At 34.1% G+C, this 16920-nt stretch overlaps 1 protein-coding gene across 1 annotated transcript; it reads left to right on the top strand.

Moving 5' to 3' along the window:
• The first annotated feature begins 1108 nt into the window (after positions 1-1108).
• On the top strand, positions 1109-16626 carry LOC126873941 (uncharacterized). The gene is made up of 3 exons (XM_050635341.1): positions 1109-1422; positions 15000-15268; positions 16178-16626. Exons 1-3 carry the CDS (start codon positions 1323-1325, stop codon positions 16229-16231), a joined length of 423 nt encoding a protein of 140 aa, XP_050491298.1. The 5' UTR covers positions 1109-1322; the 3' UTR covers positions 16232-16626.
• Positions 16627-16920: the final 294 nt, after the last annotated feature.

Raw genomic sequence — 16920 nt, 5'->3', positions numbered from 1 at the left:
ACTTAAAAAATATTAAAAATTTTTGTATCAGAAATCTAGATCTCTTTAAAGTGATTTAAACGATGTAGAATTTTTATCTCGCAAACAGGAAAAGAGACAAAGGGATAATCAAATAGAAGTTACACTCGCTTACATATTGCGCTTTGGTCTATAGATCGATTTATATATAGAAAGAAGGTCATACAAACGATCGAAGTTATAGAAAAATCTTGCTTTTTCTTAGAACGGATTATCGGTTTTTGGAAAGTATATTTTTCGTTTTTTTTTCACATATCTTTACAGAAAAAAAATTATATTTGTTCAGGATAGGCATTAAGATTAGCGATCAGTTTACATTTTCTTTTGTTGGTAACAAAGAGGGTTAATGTTCTTGGCATAATAGCTTGATTATAGAAACTATATCAAGATCGTTGAATATCAGCTAAATAATGTTCTTCTCTGCTCAAATACTTTCAAAATGCATTTTTTATATACTCTAGTTTCTAAATATAATAGAAAGTATACCATAGAAACATAATCCTATAAAGATAATCAGTAGGTTAGGTGGAATTACAGAAGAGCAAAAACACAAAATAAATTCCGTATCCAGTTGAAATTTGCAACGTAGATGCAATTCCTGATAGTTGCATTAACCTCTAGAAATACGTTATTTACAGGGACAATAATAAAAAATCGGCATTGTATTAAAGGGTAGTTTTACGAAAAAGTTGAACAATTTCTTCGCAAAAATTTGAAGAGATAGGATGCGATCGAAATTCCGCCGAAAGATTTTCAAACTGAGAGATTCCAGCAATTTTTAAACTTCCACTCTTCCAACGAACTATAAGTAAAATCAAGAAATTTTCAGGCTTAAACCCACGACATTCACTTAGAATCAAAATAGAGATCTGTACACCCTTTCTAACGAGTTCCATCAACCTTCAAAGTTACACGACCATATGTATATGTAACATGTATATGCATACGAAGTACAAAGGAGTTCACTAACGAACGAGTTAAATGTCTCCGCGATTCGTGTCTCTTTCAATGAGTTTTATCAACCCGCATGTTCACAACATATCAACACCCTGTATATAACCAGTATTATATACCACCCACAGTGTCTGCGTAGTCAGCGTGCTCGACTCAGCAATGTTCGACTGCGCCACTCTGGTTTCCGCTCTCGTAAAAGAAGGACCGCGTAACGTCTCCTTCGTTCATTCACAACCACCTGCTCGTCGAGGAAGCATCGGATCTTTTGGTTCGTCTGCCAGTTGCCGATCGAGTCATTCGGACAAGTCAACAGGAACGGCTTCCAGAGATACAACTTGCATAAGAAGAGAATGAAGAGCAACGCGACTTCCGGTCTTCCGCTGTCGATCTGTGTATCGGTCTGCACTCTAGTGATTCTACTGTCTGTCAGCGAGACAGTTTACGCTAAACGTGAGTATTGTTGTTTATTTTACATTTGCGGCTGTTTTAGAAATTTCTTATTCCACGAAATACATCGTCAAAGAGTACCTTTTCCCGATCGTTTCTTCGCGTTTATCGAAGATACAAAAAGTATCGCGATTCTTCCCTATACGAGTATCTATCGGTCATTTTTGTATTAAATATTTCTTACTACTATTCGTAATATTCTTTTGTAGGCTATCTATCGCTGGTTGTCGCGCTTGTCAATTATAATTCTGTTTTGTAAAACGATCATATGTTTTCCTATTGCTTCGAACTCTTCTTTTATTTGTCGTTGCATATTTCAAAGAGGAGGATGAGTTACGAAATAGAAGATTTTGATTAGAACGATCTCGATATCTACTTTCAGAGTTTAGATATTATCGGCAAACGTGTATCGTTCACCTTCTTAAAATATTTTTTTTTTTTTTGTTGAACTCTGACAAAGAAGAGAGCGAGGAGTTAGTGGTTTAAAGCGAAGCGAACGTTGTGGAACAAGATGCTCTCATGCGAATGATTCAGACATTTTTGTTTTTGTAATGGAAGTACTCGGGTATTATTAAAGAATAAAACTTTCTTCTTCCATAAATTTCCTTGAATTCTGCGTTATACGAGAGTTTCAGGGGAGGGCTAAAGATTTTCTCATTTTAGAGAGTAAAGGTGATCATAAAATAAGGTACATCGATATTTATCGCTTGTTTCGAGTAGATAATTTGTTTTTTAGACTAAACGAAGGAATGTTTCGAGCGAAGTATTTCGAAGTTAGTAAGTTTGAGTTTAGTGTTTTTATTTAAACGTAACGTAAAGGAATATTAAGACTTCGAAAGCGAAATACGAGAATGGAATATTATTTATTTTCCTAAAAATATAAAAGTAGGAAATTTCGGATCTACTCGAACAATTTTATTATATATTTTATTAATAATATCAATTCCCATCACACACGCTATCAGGTACATTTCCATTCCGTACATTTCCCTCCTTATAACCCCCTAATTTTCCACCTTTACACCGCATATTATAATTAGACCTTGGCGAGTATAATACAATTTGTTCCGATCGAAGTTTAATAAAGATCTCGGTGGTTTTGTGTTTCGTATCGTTTAACCACCCGTTTCGCGAAGGATCGTGGCGTGAAACGGAGAAAGGAACGTTCTCTCGTTTTTAAAAGAACGCGTCTGCCAGTAGGCAAACGTATAAGAAATATGACAGCGGCTGTTACAATTGTGAATGAGAATCTTTGATATTCGCTCTTTGTTGTTCGCAGAGAACGAACTTTATTTAAAAGGAACTTTACTCCGCGCTGTACCGCAGGAAAGCTACGGTGTAGTTTAAGAGCAATCGAACGAATACTTAATTCTCGGTCGTTCGGCGTAACGTGAACTTAAATTAGTTTCATTGTGATAGCAAACAAAGATTATTGGCTCGATGTTACGCGTTAATCCGAATGTTTCATTATAAACGAATTACCTTTTCCTTTAGTTTGCCGATACTCCAACCCCGTGATCGTTTCATTGCGTTAAGATATGGAAAGAAAACTTTCATACGACATGCCATACGCATAATCTTTCGATTTAACTTTAACGTTTATATGTTCAAACCAAATTGTACGCAGTAAATCAAGCGAAGATACACCGGGTTATATCGTACGATAAAATTGCGAAGCAAATTGAATGGAATACTTATTTTTCTTGAAAATTTCACCGTGGTTTCACCATTCTGCAAAACGTCTACAGAAAAATGATCAAAGAATAACGTAAGAATAATCACAGTTATATCCAATGTATCAGAGGTTTTCTTTTCTTTCTTTTTACGTATAACGCGAAGATTTGACCGAACATTATTAAACTTGTACGTTTCTCTTTTTTAATTCTAATGTTGGTAATTCTGCTTCAACTTATTCAACGTTTTTTTTAATCCAATAGTTGCAACTCCGTTGAATCTACGTCCGTTCGTCATTTTGTAAAATACTGAACATTTTGTAACATACTGAAAACACAGTTTAAACTTACGTAACAATTGATCCGGGCGGTAAAGACACGAACGAGCGTGCACAGTTTTACATTATGCCTTGGTGTTCGCGCGTAATTGGATTTGTTCATATTTGTCGATACTTCCGTTGCTAATTAATCGTGCACTCCCTTCGATCAACTCGATTCTACGTTTAAGTGAATCGCAACTAATGATCACTTTAATCGACGTGACGCGAAACGGCTGGAAGGAAGTAAATATCTCGTGTTGCTGTGAATAAAACGATTTCTTTTTGTGAGCAACTTTCCTCACTTCGTAGGGGATAATTATGTAAACGGAGTAGAAAATATGGTTATAGAGAATCTTTGAATTTTCTAGCGATCGTGCGAATTATCGGAAGTTGGTATAGAAATTAGATCAATTTGCTGAAAAGCGATTTGTTTTCTGTCGAGCGCTTGTTGAGACAGTTATCAGTTCTCGATGATCCTCTTGATAAAATAAGTTACAGTTAATTGTGAACGTGCTGTTGATTTTCATCCTTAGACCAGTCCAATACTTTTGTGTTTCTGTGGCTTTACTCCTTTCAGTGAAAATAACGAAGAATATTTCACTAAGTGGATTTAGGATACATTGAATTTACTTTGAAATTGTAGTTTATTTATTACTTGGTCTGTTCATCGGTATCCCTTTAATATTTTAAAACGAGACTTACGTTTCGATGAAATTAGACTCGATGCTATAATTTTCACAATTCTTTTTCGAACGAACGAGCTTTTCCATATGTGACTAATTACACATCAGAAAATGGTAATTATTATTATCGCTGCTTTCAATGGCGTTGTCGGATAGATTCCACGAATTTACCGTAAATTATTTTGTAGACGGGCTATGCGAAATTGAACCATCGATTCTCCATTATTATACAAAATCCGCTAACTCGCAGATATTCGTACTCATCTGTTTAGTACACGTTTTTGTTTCTCAGTGACATTCAATTGTTAGATCACTCGTTAGTTTCCATCGATAGCAGAAATCGAATTATATCCTTTGACGTTTCTTACCTGTTATTATCATAGGTGTAATCAGTACGATTACTAATATAATATACGATGAAACAGTGTTAAGCAGGCAAAGTAAAGTCAAGGTATAATGTTTTACTACGCTATACGTACAAGATCAAAATGCAAGTAAGGCAGATCGGAATTCGAACGTATATAAAATGTCTAGACAAACGAACGGGGACGAGGATATCGAATAGAATTGCTTTTGTTAAATAATAAACATAAATAATAAACGTAGAAAATTTAACGAACGTAATTGTAAATTGAGTTTATTCACGATTCATTCGTGCAATTGTTTGAAATTTGTGGAATTAATGTATGTTGGAGAATAAATACGAAACGGTAGATACAGATAAATTATTTTATCGCAAGGGTATGTAAATTATCTCGTAATTAATAGTTCCAAGCTTTCAATGTTTCTTTGTCTCGCTTTTTCTACTCGTTTTATCATATTCAATGGATAGCTAACGAATCTGTTTAATTAGTTTTTAAATACATTTCTCACAGTAGGTTAGAGACGAAAGAATATAATCGAAAGATTTAAAGACAATTCTCTTATATTTTTGTTTCGTAATAGCAAAAACCGATACATACGTATAACTGAAATGTTAACATCTGACAGATGTACGGTGCGCGTATCATGTCCGTGTCGTATGACCGACCCACGTTTTATTTATCTTGTTTTGTTTTTTTGCAAGTACGTGGTCGACATTGTAGTTGTTTTATCACTTTAAAGAATCGTGGAAATTTTCATCTGTCCTTTTAAAACAATTTTTTTCTATAACGTATAACATGATTTTTATGGTTAAAGTTAATCGAGTGTAATTTAAAATACCGAGCTCCATTCGCAAAATATTGTAACAAGAAACGTAAAACGATCGAAGCTCTGTCGATCAGAATTTGTTCGATGATTCTGGAAAGTACTACGTAATAAAATTTTATAGCGATTTGTTTAATTAGATCGCTTTAAATCGGCCGTAAATATACTTTATATTAAAAAGTTGACAAAAACAAAACTCGTACGACGTCAAGGGAGATACACGTACAATATGCTAACTAGTTTCTCGTAACTTTATGCTGTTATCGAGATGCGGAGATTGGTTTGAAATTTTTAAAACTGGTTTGGAATTTTTTGAATGCGACGTTCGATGTTCTCTTCTAAATATAATACGGTATACGAAGTCTTGTAAGTTGCTCGTATAGAAAACACGTAACATGTTTTACTTGCTCAACAACGCGTCGAGGAATCCATAAATTTATAAACCATTAATTCGTACATGTAAACGTTATTCGTCGAGTTATCGCATTCCCTGACCGGCTTACTCGTCAAATTTAACGTTATTTAAATGGAGCTAAAGAGTTACTTCGAAACTTCGTAGATGGACAGGAAATTGGAAATTGCTTAAGCATCTTATATATTGGTAAAGTAATTTATAAATATTTAATAACAAAATAGATTTTTTATATACTGACAGCATTTTTCTTTTCGATGGAAAAGAATAGCTTAGTGGGAGTGGTTCTTACGTTCATAAGTACGTAGTTGCGTGATCCTGGTTTTAGTTCACTGAAGATGTACAAGATATTTTATAATACACGAGATATAAATAACAAAAGGCAGAGAAGTAATAAAAGTTCATACAAGTACGAGTTCTATTCGTAGTCATTTTCGTGTTCGAACAATATGCAGCTGCTTATCGCATTACAGTGAGTGGCCTAACGAGCATTATGATTTCAATGTAAACCTGTGGTTTTCGTATTATAAGCATGCCATACGTTTAAAAAATTCCAAGTATCCATTTATATCCTAAATAATAGCGAGCAATTTTCTACAAATTATGTTATACTTCGTACCATTCTGAACAAGAAGGTTTTAATTAATTTTTAACGAAGAAATTACATTTTTAAAGAAACAAAAAGTTATTAACGAAGAAAATGCGTTTCAATTATATTTCCATTAAACTTTACGATTCTTTTATCGAAAGGAAATATATATACTGAAATTGAAAAACATTTATATTTCATGCATATTCTTATCTTTAATGCTCGAGTACAGGAATATTTCATCGCAATTATAAAGAATTTTACCTCCTTACATTGGTTCCACTATTATGTACCTTTAATCGTCTTATTCGTTGCGGTTCCATCCGATCTAAATCTTATTACTCACGATAATTCGATGTATGGAAAATATGATGGGGGATGGATTTTACTTACCAAGAACTCAAAAGTATCGTGTACCACCTCAATAACGTCGATGATATATCGGCTTATAATACATATCTATATATATATATATATATATATATATAATCTAGCCCTTTACCACAGTATGGAAAAGTATCAATATCTGATTAAGTATGAATTGATTCAAATAGGAAAAGTAAAAGAACTATCTTCGAATACAATCTTCTTTTTTCTTCGTCTATAATCGTAATAAATACGATTACGATTTAACGACACGGTTTATTAAGATAAATACGTATAACATTGTATACATATCGTATAAATAAATAATTACGCGACTTTAGTATTTTGTACAGTGAGTAGTATTCCATTGAAAGTGAATCGACACAGTACGCGATTATATCAAATGATTTTTTACGAGTTGGCATAAAGATCGATCAACGAAGGCAGGCAGGCATTCCTCTATAAAGGTTTTCACGAATCGACAGTTATTTTACTCTAACGAGCTAATCTCGCCCCATCTGTGTATAGCGTAAAGTATATTGTCTATGTAAAACTATTTTCACAAATGAGAAATTCGCTGTTAAGTCTATAATCCTATATTTTCTATAAATTTAAAGTTTCAAAAAAGATGGATTAACTGTGTCATCGAGGAACTTCCGATTCATTCGCCAACCTCATTTTTAATTTAGGAATTACGTTAAACAGACGTTCATAATTTGCCAGGAGATACATTTTTTGGACGCGATTCTCCAAATTTCAAAAATCAATGGATAGACGGACTTTCCTTTAAGGTTCTTCTATTTAGACACCTTAACCAAGGGATTAAAGCATCTTTCTCGTTACTTCGGATGTACTGTTATTTCCCGAACATCTGGTTCATTAACAATCGCTTTTGCTCGTAGTTCGTAAGTAACTAACGTGAAAGCATTGTTCCAGCCAGGTGCGGTACGATCGAACTTTCATTTGCCCTTTACCTTTAATTGGGTGAGCGTTACGTCTTTCGTTAGAACGATTAGGATTGTATCGAAGGTAACCTACGATTCAATTTTTCCAACAATTGGCTTATTAGTAGAGTTCTGAACATACCGAGACGCGATTATCCGAACAATATCCGGCGTCGCGTAATTTCGATAAAACCTGCATATCGTTTATCATACAGCAGAATATCGAATACAAGTGGACGTAATATGGCAAAAGTAATTAGCATGATAAAACATTATTCAGTAGGATGGAGAATGTATGCTTCGTGTGATTCATTTTCTAACTAGTCAGTTTACTAATAATAAACCAAGGGGAATTTGTAAAATATTTATAAAACATTAATAACACACGGGTATATGGGCAAAAACGACGATATAAATCGATATTCGACAAAGTATAGCGATTAACAAGAATTTTATTTTATTTACATACGTAAGTCGATTATAAGTTTTTTCTTGATATAATTACTACGAGAAAGATCAATTATCTATCGACTAATTTTCTGTTTTATTATTACACGTAATTTCCACGTGTATTAATAGAATTAAAAAATGATTAGCAAATATATAATAAAGTCAACGAAGTTACGCCTTAATTACGTTAACGGTACTCGTTCCCCATCAGTTGAAGTTCAAAGTAATTTATAATGTATGCATGGGAAATATCAAAGAATCTACGTAAATCGACCATTCAAGAAACAAAGGAAGAATTAAATCGTTTAACGAAACAGTTTTTCATGCGGTGAATTAAATTCGAAAGAAAAATTACCTACTTTCTCGGGTACATTAAAAGGTTTTCCAAACGATTTCCAACGAAACGTAAAAATAACGTATATGCATCGTCTTGTATCATCTCCATTATATTTTCCAAGCTCGATTATTTATTCAAGCGGTCGAGCATCGATGTCGGACAGTGGGGCAATCTCGCGACGAAGAAGAGACGGTTTCCGCGAACTCGCAAGAATTTCGAAATTTCGCGAAATTCTAGAAATCGGAAAACAATGGAATACGCTCTCGTTACGCAACAAACGATAACAATCATTGGATCTGTAGAAGAATGCGAATACTCTGCATCGGTGTGTTCGTTATCATCGTTATTTAGTAACGTGATATTGTTTCACTCATTACAAACTGACAATGAGTACTTACGGCCGATCGTAAAATTAATGAACAAGCGCGTCGTGTTTTTCCAATAACGTCGTTGCGTAACGTACGTGTAAGTAAGATGATTTTTTTTTAGCGAAGGTACATACTTGTTTTTTGTTTCGATATTTTAGAAAGAAAAAAGAAAAAAGAAAAGAAGATTAAAAGGAGAATGCACGTAGCTAAAACACCTTTGAAAAGTCAAATAGTGGACGACACGTATAGATATAGCAGGACACAGTTGTAAAATTAAACAAAAGAAGGTAATACAATATTCTTTTTGATCGTTCCGATGTAACGATTCGAAAATGTATAAAAATTGGATAAAATACAGAGTATTCAGCGTGCTTTAAACGCGAAAGGCAGATTTCTACGGAGACGAATCGCTTTTATTAAATCACTTGATCCCAGAAATAACGACGTTTCTACCTACAACGAGGTCGGCAAGTTGTTCCTCTTTTACCGTTGCCTTTCAAGAACGATGTTTCATCTTGCCTGCGTTGACACTGTGACTCTGGGAGGTGAAGATCACTTTGAAAATTCAGTACGCGTCATGGAAATGTTTTGCATTGTTACTCGGCACAATATTATCCTTGATTGCCCAATTATTTTTGGAGATAAGGAACGAATCTCGCGTTCGTTTCACGAAGAAGAATCGAACGCGTGTTTAAGTCGATAAATCGTCTTGCCTGCATTTTGCAAAAATATTTTACAGCGATTTTCCTTTTTAATAAATGCGCGAATTTTATTATTTATAGAGAATCGAAGCGGATTTTATTTTGTTTGAGTGCAATTTAGGTTAAAATTTGCATTACACGTAAACGAAGCAAATAGTATTGAGCCAATTTCGATTTTTATCCTATGTAACGTCGTGGTATTTGTAAAAATTTGTAGGCAGTTTTGTAAATATTTGGCGAGCTTTATTTTGCGAATATTCATAACGAACGAGGTAGTGTTTGCTTCGTTTTTTCCCTTAATCTGTGGATTAAAGTTGGAGAGAAGTTAAAATGAAAGAAACTGAATCGATTCAAGTTTCGTTCTGTATAAAGACTCGCGGTATTTGTTTTACTTGTTACATAATGATTGGAGACTACGATTTAAAGTTGAAATTAATCGCACGATCGAAAGGTACAGCTACATTAGACGTATTCTATGAAATTCAGCTACGAACGACATCGATTTGTTTCCTTCAAATCGATGTAACTTTTTTATATTGTAAAGAAGTTTCGAAAATTTGTACATTCACGGGCGAATCAAAATTCGCTGACATTCGTTGTATAAAATGTAATTGACTTTTCTCCAATTGTTTCCGCTAGAAAATGTCCACGGTTAATATAATTGCTTTCCTTTTGTCATCCGTTCGTATGATACCGCGTGCGCGCCCGTGCGTGTGTGTATGTATGTGTAAATCTATAAAATTTCTACCATTCTGGCTGTCACAGTATTTCAGTTGTTGGCTTTAGCATCTAAGCAGGAACAGCGTTTGATCGACTTCAGCGTTTCGTTTCAAAATTTGATAGAAATCGACAAATACGGAACAGAATAATCGTTCGTTAAAGACTGGAGACTTGTCGATCGATTCGATGATATTTAATACGAAAAATATGGTAAAAATACGCCGACCTTTTCTAAAAGTTAAACATTCGTACGATCGCTCGAACGCTGATGGTTGGTTACAGAGCACTTTCGAACACATTCGACTGCATTAAAAGCGAACATTAACAGTGCTTGGAAAACAGTGGAACAAGCTTTAACAGCATAGCGATTTTATCACGAATAAATACTGCCACGATAAATCAAGGTACAAATAGTAATAAAAACAGGCTACCACGTGTCGTTACATTTTGACGCATCCGTAACCGGAGACAATGGAATCATGCGAGCTGCCAACTTCGTTTACGCTCGTGTTCGCACGTGCAATTGCAGTTGGAGCCAGTAGAATAGGCTGTCCAGTCGTGGAATGCATTTTCTCGACGATCGTAAACACAAAGTGCGAATGAATCGTTTGTCGAGATCGCGTCGCCCGCAAATATTTCTATTTTCCTCGGCTCGAGTAAAAAACGATTTATCGTGAGAATGTACATATACGCGAAGTACAGAACTCGAAAGGACGTTGTTCGTGCTTCTCGTTTTCGACTTTTCAACGGCCCGCTCTTGCTTATCGATGTTCAAAAAAGAATACGTCGTACGATGTACATAAAATTAGAAATATAAGTATTGGCACAATTTTTAGTTTCTTTAAAACGGAATAATTTTCTTTGTTTAGATTGGATCAAACGACTTTTATTTTTTCTTTTTTTTTTCTTCGAGAAGTTAGAAGCGTAAAAAAGATTTTGAAAAAATTGTAGCTGATCGGAATCGCGAAGGAAATAGTAAAGGTCGCTACCCGCAACTTTTTCATGTGAAATAAAAATTTAAAAAATACGTTCTGTAGATTTGCGTCATCTGAAAATTTCATCGAAATCGGTTAACGTGGCTATTAGTTGTAAACGATTAAAAATAATGAAAGCGATGAAAAATGAAATAATGAAAGTTTCTATATATTTCATTTTCGATGCCCATTGCCTGTTTCTGTAACCGATTCCGATGGAATTTTTAGCATGTGTTTAACCAACGTAGATCTACAAAGTGTATTTTTAAAGTTTTCGTTACAGATAAAAGACTGGTAAAAAGTGACCTTTACTATTTTCTTCCTGTTTCCGACCAACTGCAAAACTTTTCAACTTCTTCTTTCACACGTCCATCTAGTAAACTAATCCTTCTAACTCGGCAGAAAAATTCAAGTCGTTTGGTCCAACTCTAAAAAGCTTACTCTGTTTTGATGATACTTATGTTCCTAACTGTACACGTAAAGCATGTATTTGTCCGTTTGATTTTTCGAAGGATTCACGCTCTTCGACAGAATAAAACATCTTCGTCGATGGTCGTAAGAATGTTTGCCATACGCCCGCGATGGGGGACTCAAATGTCTATAAAATGTCACTGTCCCTCGTTCTCGTTCTTCCTTTCTGAAAAAATATTTTTATGTGTGCGTAGGTAAGCTAAATTAAAAGACACATGTACGTGGTTATGTTCGCCTGGCTACACTTGCTCAGTTTATCTAGACACGCATTTACATAGATAAAAGCTGTTCTTCGATAATTTTATGACTTTGCTGTATCTCCTCCACGAATAGCAAGCGGCTGCCTCTGATGTCCAGTATCATCGCGCAGTTCCAGCTATATCAAATACCAAAATTTTTCAGCTGTTGGACATAAAAAGGTGGGCGTGTTGAATTTTCATTGACATCATCCGATCTAACACGTGTAGGTTGTTTCTTCTCTTATCGAGGATACTTAGAAAAGCGAAGTTTATCAAGAAGAATGTTCAAAATGTGTTAATCAACCCTTTCTACAAATATTCGTGTGAACAGCTTGAACTTTATCTATTCCTTATCGAAAACTTTGATATATGTTAGCAATAGGAACTGTCAGAAGCGTAGTTAAATTAATCTAGCGAGAAACTGAATATCTCTCTTATTAATTTCACCGGTTTTATAACGAACCAACCGGTTGACGTTGTATTCTGTTTTCTTAAAAATTTAATGTAAAGGAGCTAACTACGCAAGCCATAATTGCATATAACAGTTACTGCACTTTATGTATTATCAATTTTTAATATCCACTCGATGTACTTTTATTCCTTACCTCGTTATCAACGTTATCTCATAGTTTATTTTCTTCTAAACCCTCTCACAGTGTTCTTATCCATATTTTCATTTTTAAACGAGAATTTTATTTCATTTAAATTCTTATAATTTAAATCTATATAACAGTAGATATTATGTTCTTCGAATGAAAATGGAATATCTCAAATCTAAATTAACCTTCCATCCTATTTCAACTAATATCTTTTGTTAGAATATTTTATTATTTAGCGCGTCTTTAACGCACGTTTATGCAATCGCAACCTTTAGCAACAACGAAAAGAAACGAGCGACAGTGAACCATCGCTTGCCTCTACAGACAGTACAGTCTTGTTCGTATGATCGAAGAAGAGAATTCCAATTACTTTCGCCTTTTCGTTTGAATCTACTAGACTTTCAACGCTCTATTCGATCCCTTGACTCTTTCACGTTGTTTAAAAAAGTATTCATATTTTATATCGTATACTATATGTAGCTATTAAAAAAGTTACAAGTCAAACGATAAACGATCGAGCTCTTTTTATATAGAAGAACGTAGATGCCCTCTTACAAAAATAATTCCTATATAATTTTTCTATTCGCCTCCCCTTTTGTTGTAGCTAACTAAAAACGAAGGAAAAGCAAGAGGAATCATTTTTGCGATCTGTGTAGTTTGCCATTCACAGAGTAACCTTTGTGTAAGAAAAAAAGAAAATCCTTGTTGGCAACGAGCTCTCTGGCGATCGAGTCCCTTTAAAGAGCTTTCGAAGCTTTTAAAACGCGCGAACAGGACGCGGTAGGGGAAAGAAGCTCGAAACCGTTGATCGATTAGAGCCAGCCTTCGTTTAAGATAATAATCGAGTGAATAAGTTCGAGCCCTCGTTCGATTCGTTTGGTTTTTCATTTTTTCTGCCGATCACGTACGGCCAATCACGTCTCGTGTCACGCTTTTTAGTTTGTCATTTAGTTTGCTCTCTCGCGCGATACATTCTTTTTTCTTTCTTTTCTCTTCTCCTCCTTTTCCTATTCCGCTCGATTTATGATTTGCTTTCAGGAGATTCGATTGATTCATGCCGCGTAGGTACATTCAACTTTAAATTATTTAAGGACCACGTTTTATTTCATCGTGGCATGGAATACGTTTTATATTTGTGAATAGGTTGCGAATGACAGGAATGGTGATACAATTTCGTTTATGATTTCTTATTCGTACTCCTGTTTTAGTTTGATCGTGCGTAAAGTATTTATATTAAAATTGGTAAACTCTATAAGGCAAATTGATTAGGAATATACTATACGTCGTGTGACATACACGCGACACTTGTTTACGACTGAAATATTGAGAGTAAATTTCATTCATTATGCAATCAGAAAATGAAAACTTACGTAGTATGTAAATGTTGGCTTGGTTAAGGGGTAATAGGTTGCTCAAAATATTTTAATGATTCGTGTAATTGTTAATTAAATTGTACAACCTGTTGACAGAGTCTCTGCGTTTAAATCGACATGTATATTGCAATAGTACAAGATGTATACAGATATCAACGTATATCACATTTTATATCGCGAAGTCATTCGGTTTTTGCTAAAACGTTTATTTCAGAATAGCATTTTTCTACTTCTTCGTGTAACGTTTTTTGCTTACGGGTCGAAAACGTGTTATTCGTCTCGTTCTCTTTCTCTTAGTAGTCGATTATATTTCTTTACTTAAAAGATGGTACTGCACATTCGAATTTATGGGATTACGTATTTATCTTTATATCTGCCGTCTATTGCAGGGCCATTAATTTTCAAATTTTACATCGTCTAAGAAATATTAATTACTAAAATGGATCATATAGCTATGTATGTTCTATAAAGTATAAAATCTTTCTTGCTCCACGTTCTGTAGAATCAATTTCGAAGGTTCCATATTACGAATTCCCGTTCGTGATCCGTTAAAAGCATTTATTTTTTCCACTTCGTATCACGGAAGGAGGAAAGTAAATTTGAAAGTGAAATTAGATTTTACGCTTCCGTTTATCAGCTTCTAATAGTTTGGCATTCCGTACGATACGCGTTTTCTTTTATTTTGCAAATACGCTGTCTTAAATCTAACGAAATTTTTACATCCAAAAATAAGCTGAGATACAAATTATGTTCTTACGATGCTCGTCGATGGTTTGACACTTTGTCTGATAAAAAGTTTGCTCTTGTTGGCGAAAGGTATAAACCTGGATACCAGAGGTCGGAAATAGTTATAAAATAGTAAAATACGGTCGAGTATTTTCAAATGAAACAATAGTTAAATGGTCTGTTAGAGAAGTACCGCGGCTATTTTCTACTGTTAAGTCAAACGAACGTACGTTAGAATTCTAGTAACTGTATATCATACTCTAAAAGTAACATTTATATTTCTGTACATTTATGTAAACTACAAGGAGCAGACTGTAATGGTAAACTATATTTTATGACAAATGTTTTTCATTATAAATGTATTTGATTTAATCATTTCTTCTCTTAAATTAGTTTAGTATGTTAAATTTCATAATTGTAAAAGTAATCTCGTTTCCATTTTAACAGGTGGTTGTTCCGCGTTCGGACATTCCTGTTTCGGTGGACACGGCAAGAGGTTCGATTCGCATATACAGGGCAACGTTCTTCAAGAGAATCAAGTAGACGCGGCTACCAGCGACAAACATCAAGAAATGGAACCTCTACGACTGCGTAACGAGTTCGTTATTCCTGGGAGGAAGTTCGAAGGACAAGAAGAGATGCTTCTTCCTCAAACGCGTAGGCAGGATTCTACGAGATTCGACCCTTTCACTTTGTCGTTCATCGTTCGGCAATGGGTATGCAAATATTTGATTTCATGAAAAAGCAAAAACGAATGAATAGAATCGCCTATCAGTAACTTGAACAATGCAGGTACTATCGAGTTGCGGAACTTGGTTAAAGCGCGAATCTTTTATCTGAAGATCTTCCGTTGTAAAACTATACCTTCACCTGTACCCATCGGTAACTTAAGTATTTTAAGTTCTATCGTTATGCAAAACCTCATTAAAAAGTTAACTTTCTTCGGCACCTTCCTTTGTAACTTTTATACTGTCTATAGTGGTTTTGTATGCTAATTAGACGCGGGATTGGATCAGAGTATCAAGCTTCTCCCTAAGTCACACTTCTATTTCCGTTTATGTTCTTCCTTCCTTCCTTGTTCGTCTTCCTCCCTTTTCCTCATTTAAATTTCAAACGTTCTTTATATAAACGTTAGTTTCACATTATTCTAGCAAATACTATTAAAGGTACTGTTTCTTAGAATAATTAAACGAATGAATTATGGGTTTAACGAATAAGTGGAGAAGCATAGTAAGCTGAATTAATACGAGATTTAACGATAGTAATAAATAATGCAAGCAAATTTCATTTTATACGATAGATTCTTCGTTGTCCGAAAATCTATTTATGTAAAACGTCTTACTATGCTTACAGCATATTTCTTTCGTTATTTGCTATGAAATTGGTAATCTTGTATAATGACGATATGCAATATGTAATACCAATGCATAATGCATATAATATCAATTTCAAATCGTAACTATCGTAACTTAAGTGTAGGATGAACTTGTTCAAAGATGAATTGTTAAATGTTACGGAAGTATTAAGTTTATAAAAGCATCGTTCATTCGTTTTCACGCTTTATTCGTAAGGAACTAAAGAACTCGATTGATCGATGATACTAACGATTCAATTAATAATTGCAGTTGACGTCGCAACATCGCCTTCATCAGCCGGACGTGGAGCTTAATAACAAATAAACGGATAAGCGTTTCTATTATACTTTGAATTCGAAACGAAGAATTTGGAAAATATTAGATATCAAAAATATGTGAAATTGATAAGTGAAAATATTTTAACGAAGTATCTTGGCTGTTATCGTATTATAATTTTACCAATTCTTTATGTTACGTTTCCTTATACTTCACAAGTAAGATGAATTTTACTTTAACGATTCGTTAATATGTAGCATGTGTGTATTTTATTTTTGTTTGCATCGAACGAAAATAATAAATAGAAACTATTGTACTTTAGTACTTCCACTTATATTCGCGGATTTTCGTTTTAGCATTAAATTGTTTAATATAATTGTTAACGTTCAAATTGAATGATATGTAAGCATAAAGTAGAACGAATAAAATGTTATTCCTTAAAATGATTGTTTATTTTATTTAATGTATTTTAATGCGACGTGAATCTTAAATCTCTACAATCTTAAAATCTCTCTATAATACTATGTAACTTGGAAGTTATATACATACATGTCCATATTGTATTTTGTAAATTTTCTTTCAACCATTTATTACTGCGCTATTCTACCTTATACATTGTATATTACACGTGTTACTATTCCGATATTAAGTGATTTATTTATAACAATTGGGTATCAGTTTCCATCTTCTCTTTCCACAGTCTGTTAATCCTAACACTTGTTGTGAATTAATTTATC

This window comes from Bombus huntii, chromosome 15 (assembly GCF_024542735.1).
Source record: "Bombus huntii isolate Logan2020A chromosome 15, iyBomHunt1.1, whole genome shotgun sequence".
Taxonomy (NCBI): Eukaryota; Metazoa; Arthropoda; class Insecta; order Hymenoptera; family Apidae; genus Bombus; species Bombus huntii.
Note: the sequence above shows the minus strand (reverse complement) of the source record. Positions and strands in the feature narration are given on the sequence as shown.